Source organism: Schistocerca gregaria, chromosome 3 (assembly GCF_023897955.1).
Source record: "Schistocerca gregaria isolate iqSchGreg1 chromosome 3, iqSchGreg1.2, whole genome shotgun sequence".
NCBI lineage: Eukaryota > Metazoa > Arthropoda > Insecta > Orthoptera > Acrididae > Schistocerca > Schistocerca gregaria.
Window position 1 is genome coordinate 865,455,508 of NC_064922.1, and position 18,092 is coordinate 865,473,599.

At 43.2% G+C, this 18,092-nt stretch overlaps 1 protein-coding gene and 1 pseudogene across 1 annotated transcript in view; one reads left to right on the forward strand and one right to left on the reverse strand.

Annotated features, from left to right (window-relative positions):
- The window catches only part of LOC126355634 (uncharacterized), a 459,686-nt gene that overhangs the window by 300,632 nt on the left and 140,962 nt on the right, over window positions 1-18,092 (forward strand). The window contains exon 11 of the mRNA XM_050006000.1: window positions 3,643-3,810. Within this exon, the coding sequence (XP_049861957.1) occupies window positions 3,643-3,810 (168 nt within the window). The remainder of the gene's footprint in view (window positions 1-3,642; window positions 3,811-18,092) is intronic.
- LOC126357082 (5S ribosomal RNA) lies at window positions 6,510-6,627 on the reverse strand (annotated as a pseudogene).

The following is an 18,092-nucleotide window of genomic DNA, read 5'->3' on the forward strand; positions in this document are numbered from 1 at the left end:
AAGATCGTTGACAAGACTTTAGAAGCACGTTTGACTGATGTACCCAACAAGTCGGCGGTCTCACAGCACTGTTTGTCCGAGAATCACGCTATGGACTACAAACGCACCAGGATCTGGTGAAACGTCCCCGTAGAAAAGCTATCAATGACTGTGCTTAAACTAACACACAATATTTTTAGCACAACACAATCTGACTTTTAATAATCCCTACAAATGAATGGCCCTGACTAACATTAACCTATAAGTTTCACAAATCACTTACCTCACAAAAATCTTCGTTACTCAAACTACTGCAATGCAGTGAGAACTAATACTGCCAGCTAAATTACAGATTGTAACTACTGAAGGCACTAACTACTGATAGGCATAGTTAGCAAATGAAAGATTTTGATAAAGAACAAACAATGTATTTACCTTAACAGTATTCAAAAGTCATAATACATATAAGTTCATGACATTCAGTCCTACAAATTTACTGTCTCTGATGGACACACATCCAGATCATCCGCTCTCAAAACTCCGTCATCTCTCTCCCCACATCCACCACTGCTGGCGGCTCACCTCCAACTGTGCAACGCTACGCGCTGTTAACAGCCAACTGCCCAACACTACAATAGCAAACAACAACGCAAACCAACCACAGACTACACACAGCACAGCCAGTGATTTTCATACAGAGCGCTACGTGTGTTACCAGACAGAATAGAAGAGGGACCAAGAGAAGAAAATAAGATCAGTATGATTCAGATGATGCTCAGTAAGGTGCAGGAAAATGTAAATGGTAAGTAATTCTTATCAATAACTATACTAGAATTGCAATATTAAACGTTAATTGGATTTTTCTCAAAACTACATTTTTTTATACTTTCAGATACCATTATTTGATAAACTAATGGGGTTAGAAATATGAAATTTGATCAATTTGTATTGCAGATTGTAGTAAGTTATTACATGTAAACTGAGAACCATCAAAGAATCAGAAACTGTTTTCTAATAATTAAGGTACAAGAAAAAGTTAAATTTTACTAGTGAAAGAATAAATTTTTTCTCCTTCAAAACCATAAGAGATATTATGTTCATTTTACTTGTAAATTGGGGCATATATATATATATATATATATATATATATATATATATATATATATGCAGTAAAAATTACATTGTTTTATCACTTATAGTTCTTTTGGAAAGTGTGAATAGAACAGGTAGAAATCCTCATAAATGATACAGTGAGACATACCCTCTGCCATGGACCTCATACTGGATTGCAGAGTATAGATGGATGCAGATAGAGACAGATGCAATAAATTTTCGTGACTTGTAAATAATTGATTTCAGCTATCAGTCGTCCTTTTTAAATTTTTAATTGGCAGATCTAGATTTCAGCTAGAAACTAGCCATTCTCAGTGTACTATCATTTTTGATCAATGCATGTAAAGCCTATTGGTCGGGCTTCATCCACAGTACGGTGGTTTTCAGAGTGACTAAGTACATGTAGATGTAGAAATCACTCCAGGCAAATGCCGTGATGGTGCTTTCGAAAAGTAGGGGAGGGACACATCTTATTTCCTTGTTTCGTAATCCGAGCTTGTACTCTGTGTCTAATGACCAGGTTGTCGACGAGATATTAAACTCTAATGTTTCTTTCTTATATTTTCTTGGATAACCCATAAGACATTGCATTTTACTGACGATAGGGTGAAACATAGAGATGCAGCAACTGAGGCAGCCATAAAAGAATACTGAAATCTAAAAAAGAGCAAGTGGAAACCGGTACGGCAGCAACGTCTATAGGAAAAGTGCAAAACTGTAGAAACAAATTTTGATTATGAGAAGGATAGAAGAAGCCCATAATAAATTTAAAGAGGCCCTTGGAGAGAAGAGGAGTAGTTTTGTGAATATTAAGTTTGCAGATGACTAGCGAGCACGTAGAAAAAAGGGAATTCTGAAACTGGAAGAAATACATAGAAGAGCTACAAAAAGGAAACAAACTTGAAGACAAGTTGCAGAAAAAAAAGAAGAAGTAAATGAAGGTGAGATGAGAGATATGGTACTACGAGAAGAATTTGACAAAGGACCTAACTCGATACAAGGCACATTCCCTTAGAATTAGTGAGATCCTTTGGAGAAAATACCATAATAAACCTACTCCATCTGAAATGGATGGAATATGAGAGAATGTTAACGAACCATCTGTTTAATGTCTCACTGGGTATACACTACAACCCTGTTTCACTCCCTTCACATACGGAGCATGACTTTCATGTCCTTCTCCTTACATAACTGCAGGCTGATTTGTGTACAACTTCTGGAACACTTTCGCTTCATCTTTTCTATCCCTGCTAACTTCTCAATACCAATCAGTGTATTCTAAACAACTTTGTGAGAAACAATCCCTAAAACCATCTTGTATGATATAGCATAGGGACTGTATGGTCTTTTGTGTTTGCACACTTCTGCAGAACTGTAATTAATCTTCCACAAAGTTGACTTCTAGTAGTTTCTCCATCCATCTGTGAATAATTCGTGACAGAATTTTTCAACTATGACATTAAACTGATGGCTCGGTTATATTTACAGCTATCAGCATCTACTTCTTTGGAACAGTGATTACTAAAATCTTCTTGAAATTTGAGGGTATTTCTATTGTTGCATATAGCTTTCATACAAAGTGGAATAGTTTTGGGTCTGATAGCTCTCCCAAAAATTTCAATAATTTTGAGTGAATATCATCTACCCCAGTGGATTCTTTGGACACAGGTCTTCCACAGCACTTTCAAATACTTCTCACTGTACCATATCTGACTTCTCATCTTCATTAACTTCTTCTCTTGTTATAATATTATCTTCAAGTTTGTTCTGCTTATATGTTTATTCATCCCACCTTTCAACCTTCTCTTCATAGCTAAGTACAGCCTCGCCATATGGGCTCTTTACATTTACACACATGTTTCTGTTTTCTCTAAAAATCTCCATAATTTTTCTACCCTCTGAATCCATCTTTTTTAGTTGTCCTTCTACAGTCTTGAATCTGTTGTCCAGCAGTTGCTGCTTTTTTAGAGGTTTGTATTCCCTGTTACCTATTTCACTCAGTGCATTTTTATCTTTTTCTCTTCGTCAATTAGATTCAGTATGTAATGAGTTATCGAAGGATTTTTGTTGGTCCTGTTTTTCTGCCTATTTGAGTCTCTGCTGCCTCCAATATTTCATTGTTCAAAATTCATTTTAGATTCAATCTGTGCCCAAAATCCGCTTTCACTGAGACAGCTAATTACGCAAACACACAAAAAGAAACGTTTGCAACGTTTGTAATAATAATAATGAATTTATGTTTCATAGTTTCTAGTGCACAGGTTCGAGTTCCTTCGTATTGATGTGGTGTGTTGCTGGGTCTCATTCATAGCTGCGCCCAAAGGGCTGTTTGGGTTGGTTTCGAAATCTTTGTGTTTCCATTGTTTATCCTACCTGAAATCTTCTGGTGTCTCCAGATCTCTTCCATGTAAGCAACCCAATTTTATGATGTTTAAACCAAGTATTAGCGACGATTATACTGAATGTATGATTTCACCAGTAGACTGTCCCTCTCATTTCTCGACCACAGCGCCATCGAATATGCATTTCAGCAGCTAATTCCCTCTTCAGGTGCGCGAGGTGCTGCGCTGGCTGCACCGGGCACAGCCAGAGTCCTCACTGCGCCCCTACCTGCAGCGGCTCTTCCTCACCTCCAGCCGCAATGCCTGGCTGCTGCCGCAGTGGCGCCGCCGGTGTGCTGAGCTGGAACGACGCTCGCTGCGCACCTTCTGTACACAGGTAAGTCGTCTCACCTAGGGGCACTGGTCAGCTGCCTTCACTCCTTCTGCTCTGTGAGGTTTTATTAAAGTTTGTTCTAGCTATGACAGCACCATTATGTAACATCCAAAGAGTGATTGCCTTGTTGAATCATTGTTACTAACACCTGCAACCTTTCAAACGTCTATCCTCTCCACTAGCACCTTCCCAAACACCGCAAGTTACCCTCCAAAATTGCTGAAAATCTCCAAAACGTTATTATTCTTTAAGGAAAACAAATGCCACATTGACACTTCCTCTTATTGCCCCAACAGTCTTACCTTAGGGTTTAACAAAGTCTTTGACACTGCCCTGTCCCAATTCTCCCAAGTCTTGGAATCTACCCTGCCCCAATTCCCCCAGTGTATCCATTAACTTCTGAACCAGAGGCTATGTCTTACTGATGACCAATGCAATGTCCATCCCCAACATCTCCTCTCATGACCACCTCATGTATGCCACTCATCTCCTATCCAGCCACCTTAACAACAAAAAGTCAATCGTTTTCGACCCCCTATACCTTCGGAAAACCAATCTGTGTGACATTATGGCCTCTCGCTCAAAAACTCGAAAACTACACAGCACTAATTAATTATATATATCTTATTACAGTATTTCTGCTCAGTCAACCATTCATCGTGACTCTCAAATACATCAGTGCACGTATTTTCCACTCTATTGTAGAAAAGTGCCAAGGCGCAGCATTCATTCTGCTCCTACATACCTACTGTACTTCTGATATTCCAATTTCACTTCCTCTAGTACACTGATGACATCGCTTTTCCTAGTCCTCTACCTTTCTTTACAGAGTCCCAACAGTCCATTGAGGTCCAACGGAACCAGTTTAGCAGCAGGTGCAATCAATAGCTTCTGACTCGCAGCAATATTTACAGTTCAAGCTATCAGTAGCTTTCACATTATTAATTTTACTTAACTATTTACAACTGTCCAGTCGAGTTCACTATCAAACTAAAAACCTTGCCCTAATACATGACCAGCAACTAACTTGGAAATACCACCTATTAAGCAACCAACAAAGAGCTTCGTATAGAGGCAACTACTAAGGGGCCAGATGTGAGCACTGAACCCATCAAATACCTTTAACAACCATGATTTTGTAGTTTGAACTATCTTCTCCTAAGACAGTGTGTGGTAGCTTATTTTATTCCTCTAATGTTCTATCATTCTCTCCAAAACCTTGAACACTGTACTTTCCATCGCGCATTCTGTATCGGCTAACTTCCCCCATGTGCAACCATTACCAAATCACAGTATTCCCACCCCTCTCTGGTGAGATCGAACACTTTCACATACCCCAGGCTATCCAGCTGTAGCGAGAGTCAAACAACACAACTGCTTTTTCACTTTAATCTGAGAAGTTAGTATGTTGCTATGCCTATATCAATTTATTACTCCAACCTTCCTCATGTGGTTACTCCCCACCCCCATTTCCAAACTCCTCTTGTACTCCACACCCTCTCTTCAGACAATGAAGTCTGTCAAAAACTTTACTTCTGTTACCATCCATTTCTCATGCCAAACCTTGTCTCCCAACAAAAACCTTCGATTACATCCACACACTATCATCCTACTGAAATTGTAACCTCCCCTCTCCTTACTGTGACTGTAGATCAACATTACATGGGGGAACCTCAATTCTGTTGCATCTATACATAACAAATATTCACCAAAGTGTTAAGAGTGGTCTCATCCTATGAAAAAAGGCGATATACTGGCCACTGTGGGGTCCCACGGCAGTTAGTGGTTGGTGGGTGGCAGAATAGAGGGAGCCGGCTGCCTTGGTCTTGGGGGTCTTTGTAGCCCACAGTGTCAGTCCCACTGGAGTTGGCCATTGTGAAGCTATTAGCAGCCTCAGTACAGTGTGAATGTGCAGCCGTCTTTTATATTCTGTTTCTCCTATGGTATCTGTTGGAACCTACTTGGCCTTTGTTTTATACAGCTGGTCTGAACCAGCATGTTATTCCGTCAGTGTTGGAAGCAGTTGCTGCCCATGTTTACTTCCTCTCAGACTGTCACCAATATTCGTCTAAGCCCTCAACCCACACTGACAGTTTATTATCTGTTACCTGGATTTCAAACAAACGTCCACAGGTGGTGCTCATCGGTCCCACCACATTGCTGTCATATCCGTTTTTACTAAAAGAGTTGTAGAGCTGAGGAGGAAATCTGATGATCTTATAACAGTCTTTTAGTCCTAAAGTCATGGAATGCAACCTGTACACTCTTCAATCAAATGTATCCAAAGGTCTCTAAGTAATGCGGAACTGGCTGCTAGATGTCACGAGAGAGGAACCCAATAGTATGCGCTATAACTGGCGGGAAAATGCATGTGTCAGTGGAGAAGCACTAACAGCAGAATCTTTCCATTAGGAGAGCTCAGTGACTTCGAACATGGGATAGTGGTTGGATGTCACCTGAGCGATATTTCAGCCCTTAAAATAAAAATAAACCAAACTTAACTAAACCCCTCCCAAACAGACCATGAAGGCCAAAGGCACCGACCGGCCGCCGTGTCATCCTCAGCCCATAGGCGTCAATGGATGCGGATATGGAGGGGCATGTAGCCAGCACACCACTCCTTCAGTTTCCGAGAGCGGAGCCGCTACTTCTCGATCAAGTAGCTCCTCAGTTTGCCTAACAAGGACTGAGTGCACAGCCCTTGCCAACAGCGCTTGGCAGTCTGGATGGTCACCCATCCACGTGGTAGCCCAGCCCGACAGCGTTTAACGTCGGTGATCTGACGGGAACCAGTGTTACCACTGCGGCAAGGCCGTTGGCTAAAATGAAGCTACCCAAGTCGAATGTTAGTGATGTGATTGTGAAATGGAAAAAGGAAGGAAGAACCACAGGTAAGTCAAGAACAGGCAGATGTGACGTATTGATGGATAGTGACCACCGAGCGTTGTGGGGGTGGTTGCAAAAACTATCATGAAAGGAATCACTCGTGAGTTCCAGAGTTCAACATGCAGCTCAGCTAGCACAATGACTGCGCACAGTGAGTTAAAAGGAGTGGAGTACAGACATCAAACAGTTCCTTGTAAGTCAAACATTTCTAAACTGATGCTAAGCTACACTTGTGGTCGTGTGAAGAGCGACGCCTCTGAACATTAAATTTGTAGAAACGACTTAAAAAGTGTTAAGTGCAGGATACCGACACATTTTGTAGCATTGTGTACAGCATACAGCAGCGGAATAGTTAGGAGAGGATGTTTGTATAAGTGTGACAATGCACCTTCTCGTAAGTGGCTATCTGCGAGGCAGTGGTTTGTGGGCAGTAACGTTCCTGAAATGGACCAGCCTGCCCGGAGTCCAGACCTCTAAACCTGAACGAACGGAACAGCTTTGGGGTGAGTTGGAACGTCTTCTTTGCTTCAGTCACCAGTGTCCAACATCACTACATACTCTGGTTTGGGCTCCTGAGGAACAATGGGCTACTATATGCTGTGTCTCTCCTAGAAGTCAGCAACCTGCAAATATCAACAGACTTTCATCCCGCAGATGCTCACATTTCGGGCATCGTCTACCGCAACAGGCACTACTGCATGTGAGCTGAGCATCCGTCTGCCCTCGTGTCGCAGGTTGGCACTCTCCAACATTGACGTTATTGCTCTTGGCCTTTATGGGAAACACGCAATAGCGTTATAGTAAACGAGTATAGTGGTGGCTAAGAAAAACACATTGTCCTGTCAATGCTTTCAAGTCAGTTGTTCATATAATATCTATCCAAACTGCTCGTTCACTCTCGTTAAGCGGATCGAATCGTCGTCATTTCCTGGTGGATCAGTATTGTGATCGACTGGACAAGAACATCATCAACAACAGCAATATGTCGTTCTGTTGTCCTGGAGTCTCTGTCAGATGCCAGCAGAGAGCGCATTCAAGAACACAGTACTGCAAAGACGAGCACCGTTTTCCCATGACACGTCACGTGCTCACTAGTAGCTCGCGACATATTGTGTGCCAGTGCTTAACCACATCTCCGTAGTTCGTTCTCAGCTGTAAAACTAGTTATCCCGTAGAGCCCTCAGAGGAACGTGCCGGCTGCATCCACAGCTGGTCAGTCAGAGTCTCACTACAGAATCACTGCTTGACAGTTACCATATAGCGTTTATCTTCTAATCGCTACTGAGCTTAGGGCAGTGGTTTACTTCTTCAGACTTTCCTGACTATGGCTTTATGCCAACTACATACTGCTATACTTGAACCTTTGTTACTGATTTTGGCCCAAGGTTGCTAAATCTTTACTTGCTTTTCTTGTACGTGACTCAGTACTCCACAAATGATACTTGCATTCTTTTATGTTCAAATAAAAATATTCCACACTGTTTACCTGGGGCAGTGTTCTCCCTGAACCTCCACCAGCGCAGTGCGCATCACTATTGCTCTAAAGACATCCAAATACCTCAGTCACAGTGGCCACAGCAGCGTTAAGCCATCAAACAGTGAAGGCTGGACACAGCCCATATGAGTGTTCACTAGTGTCCAGCTACTTCTGATCAGATAGTGAGTGCATAGATCATGATATCAGGGCTCTCTTGTCGAAGGATTAAAGGGAATGTGTTTACAGCTGCTCTGCTACAATCAAGTCTCACCACAAGAAGACAGACCTGTTGCAGAATGGCAGGTGTGACTCTCTTTCCTCTTCCCTGTACTGTCCCCACTCCCTGCCAGTCACCCTCTGGCTGCTGATGGGTCCTGTCGTTTGCACTGCGGGGGTCTGGGGAGGGGCTGTGGGCTGCCTCCCCATCAGACCTGAGCGACCGCCGCCGGCTAATGCAGAATCAATGGCCCCCCCCGTCCCCACCCCGACATGCTTCCAGGCGCCTCGTCTGTCCCTGGGGGCGGCTTCTGCGTGTTCCAGTCACCGACCGCGGCATCACCACAGACTGCGCTCACCGCTGGAGAAAGGAGACGTTTCCGTCCGTAAATGAGACAAGTTCCCGACACCGAAGTACAGATGAAAAATGTGATTCCTTCAGCAAGAACTACAATGTTTTCCCAAGAACTCAGAGACAACTCAGATAAAACCATTACATTGCGATGCAGTTGAAAAACTACCTCTCTTTTGTTAATATTATACCGAATTGGATTCTGCTGACGATAGCCTACAGTGTGTGTGTGTGTTTTGGGGTTTACGGGCGCTAAACAGCGTGGTCATCAGCGCCCAGACGCATAGAAACAGGAACACAAGCGGCGAAGGGACGAAGACGGACGCCGAACAAGGAGAACGGCTAAAAGACACAGGCCTGGCGCAGATCCAAATGCGCACATACAGAGGCAAAACAAGAGGAGAAGAAACACACTAAAAAAGGAAAGGAAACACAAGGAAAAGAGAACAGATACCGAAGGGAAACAAGGAGGTAATCGTGACTGGCGGACCTCTTACCTAAAACCTGGGTGAGCCAGTCACCCAGCAGCACATTAAAACCTTCTCCCTAAAATCCGAGGCAACAGATTGGACAGGACACAAAACCGTAAGACCTTAACCACAGTCGCTGCGTCGTCTTGCAAAATAGAGGGCAAATCCGGTGGCAAGGAAACCACCGCCCTCTGGTCAGAGAATAAAAGACAGTCAAGTAAAATGTGGCGGACAGTAATCTGGACGCCACAAGCACTGCAGATTGGGGGGTCCTCCCGCCGGAGTAAAAAACCATGCGTGAAGGGACTGTGTCCAATGCGGAGGCGAGTGAGGAGAACCTCATCCTGCCTGTATGACTGGTAGGACGTACGCCATGGTCGCGTAGTGGCCTTTACCAGACGCAGCTTATTGTCAGAAACTGCCAACCACTCCTCTTCCCATTGATGCATAACACGAAAACGCAAAAGGGAGGTTACAGCATGGAGGGGGACGGCACATTCAACAACGTGAGGGAGGGAACATGCATCTTTGGCAGCCACATCCGCCAGTTCGTTCCCCCTAATACCCACGTGCCAGGGCACCCAGCAGAAAGAAACCTCCTTCCCCTGCCGCTGCAGGTGGAGTAGGGCATCATGGATGTTCTGGACGACCGTATCCGCTGGGTACAAGTGTTGCATGGTCTGAAGGGCACTCAGGGAGTCAGAAAAGATGAGGAACTTAAGACTGGTAACACATCTCATCTGCTCCAATGCCCGCAAGATTGCAAACAATTCGGCATCGAGGATGGTAAACGCCGCAGGAAGCCGTAACTTGACGACTCGATCAGGGAAAACAACAGCACAACCAACAGTGTCCCCCTGTTTAGAGCCATCTGTGAATACAGGTACATGGTCCGGATGCTGGTTTAAAATATCGTAAAATAAGGAGGTAAAAACAAACGCCGGAGTGCAGTTCCTCCGGTTCTCCGACAAGTCTAAAAGGATGCTGGGCCTCTGGAGCAACCAGGGAGGCAGGCGAGTAAAACCTTGTCGTTGGGGGGCCACACGCTCCACACCAAGGGACTCAAGCAAATGCTTGGCACGAATCCCAAATGGTTTTGTTGCCCTGGGACGACTGGAACAGAGACGTTCCATAGGTGGTCGGGCAACGGTAGGGTACGCAGGGGAGGTAGGACAGGCAAGGAAATGACACACCCGTCGCACCATGAGGAGTTTCCGCCGGATGGCGAGCGGCGGTTCCCCTGCGTCAGCACACAGGCTGGGGATGGGACTGGTACGGAAGGCACCAGTGGCCAGCCTGATACCCTCATGGTGTACTGCGTCAAGGATCTTCAGATACGAAGGCCTTGCTGACCCATACACGGTGCAAGCATAGTCAAGACGCGATCGGACGAAAGCCCTATAAAACTGCAGCAGACGCGCCCGATCTGCTCCCCAGGACCGATGGCTCAGACACTTCAAAATATTCAGTGCCTTCAGGGCCCGCACCTTGAGGTCTTTAAGGTGAGGCAACCACGACAACTTGGAATCAAAAGTGAGGCCCAGGAACCTCACAGTGTCTCTAAAAGGAAGAACGGTGTCCCTCAGACGCAATTCAGGGGAGGTAAAAAGACGCCGAGAACGATTAAAATGAACGCACACAGATTTGTCTGCAGAAAAGTTTGTCTACAGTTTATCGACTATACTTATAGATCGGTGCCTGACAGTGCGTACTCAGGCTTCTATATTTGCTTACAGTACCGTTACCTTCTTTGATTCAGTGCCTCCTGATAATTGTCAGGGGCTCGCCTGAACATTCATTTAATCGATTAGTTACTTTAATCTGGAATTAAATGATATAGCACAATATACAATGCAAACAAGAGGGAGCGAGCAACCAAAGTAGATAACTGAATGAGTCCGTATGCAACACAGTCTGACAAGATAAATATCCCCGTGCTATTATAATTTAAATACTGGCTCAATCAGTGTTATTTCAGGAGGTAAATCTGATCGGTGTTGCATAATCAAACTATAAAGGTGAACATTCGGAGGGCAATTCTCGTTTAAAGATGAAATTTATTACAGAGCCCTGTCTGATTCTCAGGGGTGAGAAAAGCGTATACAAAACATTTCGTGTACTGAGGGTCGTCATCTACGCATTATGGATCTTGTAACCTGCATGAGATTTGGAGGAAAATATGTTTATACTGGGATTAAGGAGCTTCTCATATGTAACTCTCGTGCTCATGCCTCTCACACACTTTTCAGTGGCTAATATTTCATATAATTATGCAAAAAAAAAGAAAAAAAACACGACAAAAGACACCCCTTTATAATACATACATATATTAATCCTTGTTCCATAGATCATTTCGTAATGAGGTGGAATGTGTCACTTTAATATATGTTTTCTTTACGCAAAATAATATTTTTTTGTACAGTTACTACTTCATATCTAAAAATTCATCTATTGAGTAAAAGGTATTGTCATTCAGAAATTATTTTAATTTGCTTTTTAAATTCGCTGTCTGTCAGACTTTTAATGCTATTTGGCAAATGACCAAAGATTTTTGTGGTAACATAATTCACCTCTTTCTGTGCCAAAGTAAGATTTAATTCAGAATAGTTAACATCATCCTTTCTTCTGGTGTTGTTTTTGAGGTGGGATGGGTTATAGATGACAAATTTCATAAGTGAATATATTTATTGCGAAGGTACTGTGGATATCCCGAGTTCCTTAAATAAATGTCTGCAAGGTGATCATGGGTGGGCTTCAGATATTGTTCTGATTACACACTTTTGTGCATTGAATACTGTCTCTATTAATGACGAATTGTCCCAAAATATGATGCCATACGAAAGCAGTGAATGAAAATAGGCATAGTAGGCTAATTTACTGATATGTTTATCACCAAAATTTTCAATAACCTTAATATCATAAGTAACTGAACCTAACCATTTCAGCAGATCATCGATGTGTTTCTTCCATTAAATTTCTCATCCATGTACACACCCAGAATTTTTGAATATTCTTCCTTAGGAATAGACTTTTGTTCATAGTCTATATTTATCAGTGGTGTTATGCCATTTACTGTACATTTGCAGAAAACTACCTAATAATTTTCAAAAAGACATTATTTACAATTTCTTCAACTGATTTTTGCTTGTTGGGCTTGATTACTATACTTGTATCATCAGCAAAAATAACAAGCTTTGCAGCTTCATGAATATAGAGTGGCAAGTCATTAATATACATTAAGAACAATAATGGACCAAAGACTGATCCCTGTGGGGCACCATTCTTGATATTTGCCCTGTTAGAGGACTCTGCTGATTTTAGCAGACTATTTGTTCTGCATTCTTCCAGTAAATATGAATTCAACCATTTGTGCACTTTCCCACTCATACCACAATACTTAAGATTAACTAAAAGAATTTCATGATTCACTCAATCATAAGCCTTTGACAAATCACAAAATATCCCATGGGTGATGTTCGGTTATTCAATACATTTAATATTTGATCAGTGAAAGCATATAAAGCATTTTCTGTTGAAAGGCATTTCTTAAAACCAAATTGATGTTTTGTTAGTACTACACAGATATGTGATGCTACTCTTGAACACATTACTTTTTCAACAATTTTGGATAAAGGTGTCTGAAGTGAGATTGGGCGATAGTTGTTAGCATCAGACCTATCCCCTCTTTTATGCAATGGTTTAACAATAGCGTATTTCAGTCTATCTGGAAAAATGCCCTGTTTCAGTGAAGTACTACAAATGCGGCTGAGAATCCTACTTATTTGTTGGGAACAATCTTTTAGTACTCTGTTCGAAATGCCATTAGTTCCATGTGAGCTCATACTTTTGAGTGAATTTATTATTTTCAGTAGGAATTTTATTAAATTGCACAGTTGTTGCCTCTTCCATGTACTGCCTTGCATTTCCTAATGAATAACTGGATCTCATTTTCTCTACAATACTTAAAACATGATTATTAAAAATGTTTTCTACTTCTGACTTCTTGTTAACAAACTTTTGATTGAGTTTGATAAAAATAATGTCTTCCTACGTTCTCGGTTGCCCTGTTTCCCTTTTAAAAATTGTTTTAATTTCATTATTAGATTTTTGAATCTCAGGCATAATGCACATACTTCTGGACTCTTCATAACTTTTCTTCATCCAGTGCAGCAGTACAAGTGTGTGCCGCAGTTGTCACATCGGTTACTGCTGCTACCATGGCAGGTTATCAAGAAGTGAGTTTGAACATGGTGCGACTCAGTAGCAGTTGTGAATGGGTCCCATATCACTCCAACTGCACACGCCCCACATCATTATAGACCCTCCACCAGCTTGAGCAAGCCCCTGTTGACATGCAGGGACCATGGAGTCATGAGGTTGTCTCCATAGCCGTACATGTTCATCCACTCGATACAATTAGAAACAAGATTCGTCTGACCAGGCAACATGTTTCCAGTCATCAACAAACCAATGTCGGTGTGACGGGCCCAGGCGATGCGTATAGCTTTGAGTCATGATATCATCGAAGGTACACGAGTGGGCCTTCGGCTCCGAAAGCCCATATCGATGACGTTTGTTTCAAGGGTTCGCAAGCTGACGCTTGTTCAAGGCACGGCATCGAAATATGCAGCAATTTTTTGAGGGGTTGCTCTTCTGTCACTTTAAACGATTCTCTTCAGTCGTCGTTGGTTCCATTCTTGCAGGATATTTTTCCGACCACGGCGACGTCGGAGATTTGATCTTTTTCCGGATTCCTCATATTCACGGTACATTCATAAAGTAGTCGTATAGGAAACTCCCCACTTGATCGCCACCTCGGAGATACTGTGTCTCATCGTTCGTGCGCCGAACATAGCACCATGTTCAAACTCACTTAAATCTTGGTAACCCGCCAATGTAGTAACAATAACGGCTCTAACAACTGCGCCACACACTTGTTGTCTTACATAGGCGTTGCCGACCGTAGCGCCGTTTTCTGCCTGTTTACATATATTTGTATTTGAATACGCATGCCTATACCAGTTTCTTTGACGCTTCGGTGTACATGTGAGTATAAATGAACTTTTATAGAAAATGTATACATGCACGTGTGGAAGGTACTTCCTTAATTGGAGACGTATTTTGTTTGAATTTCTGGACTGCAGACCTGCGTTTGCACTGAACATATGAGAAGTTGCGCTGGAGCGGCCAGAAGGGGTCACGTGACACCGGCTGCCCCATCGATACCTAAGAGGCGACTCCGTCACCGACGAAGATAAGTCAGACTGTGAGATTGATGCAGGAAACCTGCTATCTGTGCTCTATTACCGACAGTAGAATCTCGGTAACAGCTGAGATTGTTATCCTAGTGGATAGATACACTCAAGTTGACGGTAACAAAACTTTAGTGCAATATTAGAAAGATCGCCCAATTTATAACTTTCATGCAAGTTAGCTACTACTGAATTAAATACCACATGCACATGTCTTGAAACATCTCTGACTGAATCTTGGAACTGTCTGTCAGCAATAATCTCCCTTACGTGTGAAAATTCGAGAACACTTTTTCCCTGCGCCTTCGGGTGCTACGAGAGGACTGAGGGAGTAATGAACTTATCTAACTGCTTTTAAGACCACAGTCATTGTCGGGCCACTATCATACTTCAGTTTCGCATGACTCAATGAAAACAGTTTTTCACAGATACCGAAAAGTGCTTAACGTTTTGCCTAGCGTCCTTATATAATTATTCACGGGACGCAGCGTTATACGAAGTTGAGGCCTGATTGAATTGTCACGCACGGTCCAGGCACACGACAGGCGTTTGTGCTCCTTAGATGCAGTCTACATCACAGAGACGCAAACGATGTACTCAAGAACGAACTGCTCGAGACAAGAAGAAAGCAGTCGGAAGAACACGTAGCAATACAATTACAAACTGGCTCCTATGGTCAACCCTACAAGAAATGTCTGAAAGGATGAAATCTCTCTTAGTTATGGCTACGTTAAAGGAGGACGACGGTACCATGACCCCAAGATAGGGAAACAAAGCACAATTTCTGCTTAGCAAACGTCTCCTAGACGATGACCCTACGGCGGATACAGTACCACAACAAAGACTCAGAGATGAACTGTACAGGGAATACATAACTGAAACCGTTACATATCGATTTCCAGGTCGCATTGGCAATTGCCAGCCTCACAGCCTAGACAACATCCATGTAGAAGCTTTATAACAGGCAACACCACTAATAACACTGTATCTGACAGACTTATTAAATTACGCTCTGCGACCGGGCAGGGTTCCTGAATCATGGAAAACCGCCAACACTGTTATGATCAAAAAATCTACAGAACCTAAGCCCTAGAGACCTGTATGCCTCATCAGCTCCCTAGCTATGGTACAGGAACGACTTCTATGTAACCGCGTACAGGAACATAGAGAACTCAACGACCTCAGCCTCCATCAGTGGATGCAGTAAAAACAAAAACAGTCTCTAACATTGTACGGCATACTCAACTATGTTATAGCTATCTAAAGCGGCATTGCAGGCACCTTCGATCGTTTCCATTATTAAAGCATAACAGAGTCGCAAACTGGAAGGAGGGAAACTGGTTGTGCTGAAAAAGCTCATAAAGCTATGGTCCGAAGATTTGATTTAAGGACGCATGTTTTGGGACACCGCAATCGAGCCCATCTTGCATCTCGTAGGCAATGACTCACTCACTAACGGTGTCATTGGATACGCCGATGACCTCTTAGTAGTGGTTTCCGCAGACAACCGATGGTCACGAGAGAGGAAAGCCTATGATATTCTTAACACCATACCATATTTGTGTAACAAAAACAAAGTAATAATCGCAGCACATAAGACAGTAAACATATTACTGAAAGACAAATTACAACGACACCCATCAATAAAAGTACAGAACATGAACATTAAAAGACAAATAACTGCAGGATACCTGAGAGTACAGCTGGAGGAAAAACACACCTTTACCCAGCACAAGTAATGGAAAAACAAAGAAAACACTCTATACATAAACACAGCACAGCCATAAGCACATCACAGTACAGACTACCAATCACACACATCAGATCACACCACTGCTTTATTTCCGTATCGGTGGTGAGCTTAGCAGCAAGCGTATGAGCATATAGGCTTACTCTAGTGACCAACAGGGCAGCAGTGAGGCGTGGACAAAGGAGTTAACTTCGGAGGGTGTCGGAGGCATTCCCTACTACCTAAACACATGTGCTGTGTGGGACATCGGCTGTTTTTTCGATCGTCGTAATGATGAGATATCAGGCTGCCTGATACTGGCTTGAGAGGGGAAGACATCATAAGGTCAAGGAAGTAAGAGGGGAAGACATCGAATGCAATCGTCAAGATGACTTGGGCGCCTACGTAATTATTGGTAGTAATAGAAATGTTGTCTATTGCTTTAAAAACTGTAAGACGCAAACGCCTACTCCTCCTAAAATAACGCGGCACAACTAATCTCTGTCGATGCTGCTGCACGTGCGGTTGCTCGACGACTGCCGCCGTCTTTCCAGATTCATTACTTATACAGCTGCCAGTTGTCAAACCACAACTTCTGTGCTGCGTCGCAGTGGCAGCCGAAGCGGAAGGGCGCTGACCAGACATTTTGACTTTTCGTGGCCGGCCGCCTTGTTAAAACTAGAGGCGGCCTCGCGCGGCAGATAGACAAACAGCTACAACACTTTCGAGACGAGATTTTCGCACATATGAAGAAATATTGAGGATCACCTACGAGTGCCATCTTTTTGTAGTTGTCAATACCTTTCACCCACACTGAGACAGATTCCGATTCATTTATTTTACGATGATTCCTGGTCCTGAGAACCTTGGCAATAGGACATCTCGCAAGGGAAGTGTGGCCAAAGTGACAAAGGCCTTTCCCGAACATCAGGGTATGGTTTTTGGTAAATCATGTCAATCCCGACCGTGGCACGGTTAACCTCCTGACTGGTCATGGCCATATCCATCGCACCTGCATCGTTCTCACTTTCCGCGGACGTCAACTGCCAGTGAGGTCAACGTCGACCCCCTGAACACATCGTGCTGTGCTGTGAGCGGTACTCATATGCACGCAGAAACATGACGGGAGTCACGACGGAAACACCAGAAGAGACACTCAGGGACTCACACAAATGACAAGTAAATGAGCTAAAAGCCTACATCTCGAAGTGAGGACACATCATCTATAAATAAATGAGACCTCGCAGAGTTTACAGCGATCATTCCGCCTCCCTGTGCACTCCAGAAACAACAATCCTCCCTGCCCTCAGCGTCGTGAGTCACTGTTTCTGATGTTAACGGGGCGGGTCAAAAACACCCTCCCTCCTGGGCGTCGCGCCATCTGTCACTCACGTCGAGGAAATCCTTGAGCCGTCGGCACATGGACCGTGCATCCGAACGTTAGGCGTTGAGCGTGACGAGTTTCTGACGTCATGGCGTGGAATAGCACGTTCGGGAGTCTTTTCGAACGTGCAGAGCAATATCTATCATGTCAGATATTTTGAGCGTGCGTCTGAGCGTCGATCAATCAAATGGCACAACGCCAACTACGTCACATGTACCCCCTCTCCCTTCAGCACAGAGTTGTGAGCCGACATATTGGCATTCATTTCAAGGCTATAAGCAAACATGCCTTTTCTGAGCACCAGAAAACTGAGAATCACTCGAATACCCGTTGTTAACTATGTGATTAATTGCAGTAAAATCATGAAAAACCTCATAGTCGTGACACAAAAATGACTGTAAATTGCGATTTGTGAGAGCGTGCCCTTTGAAGGCAGCGACACGCAGAGGATTCACTAACAGTGCATTGTTCTTGGTACAATTTTTTATAATTAAATTTCAGTTAGTAACATAGCAAGAT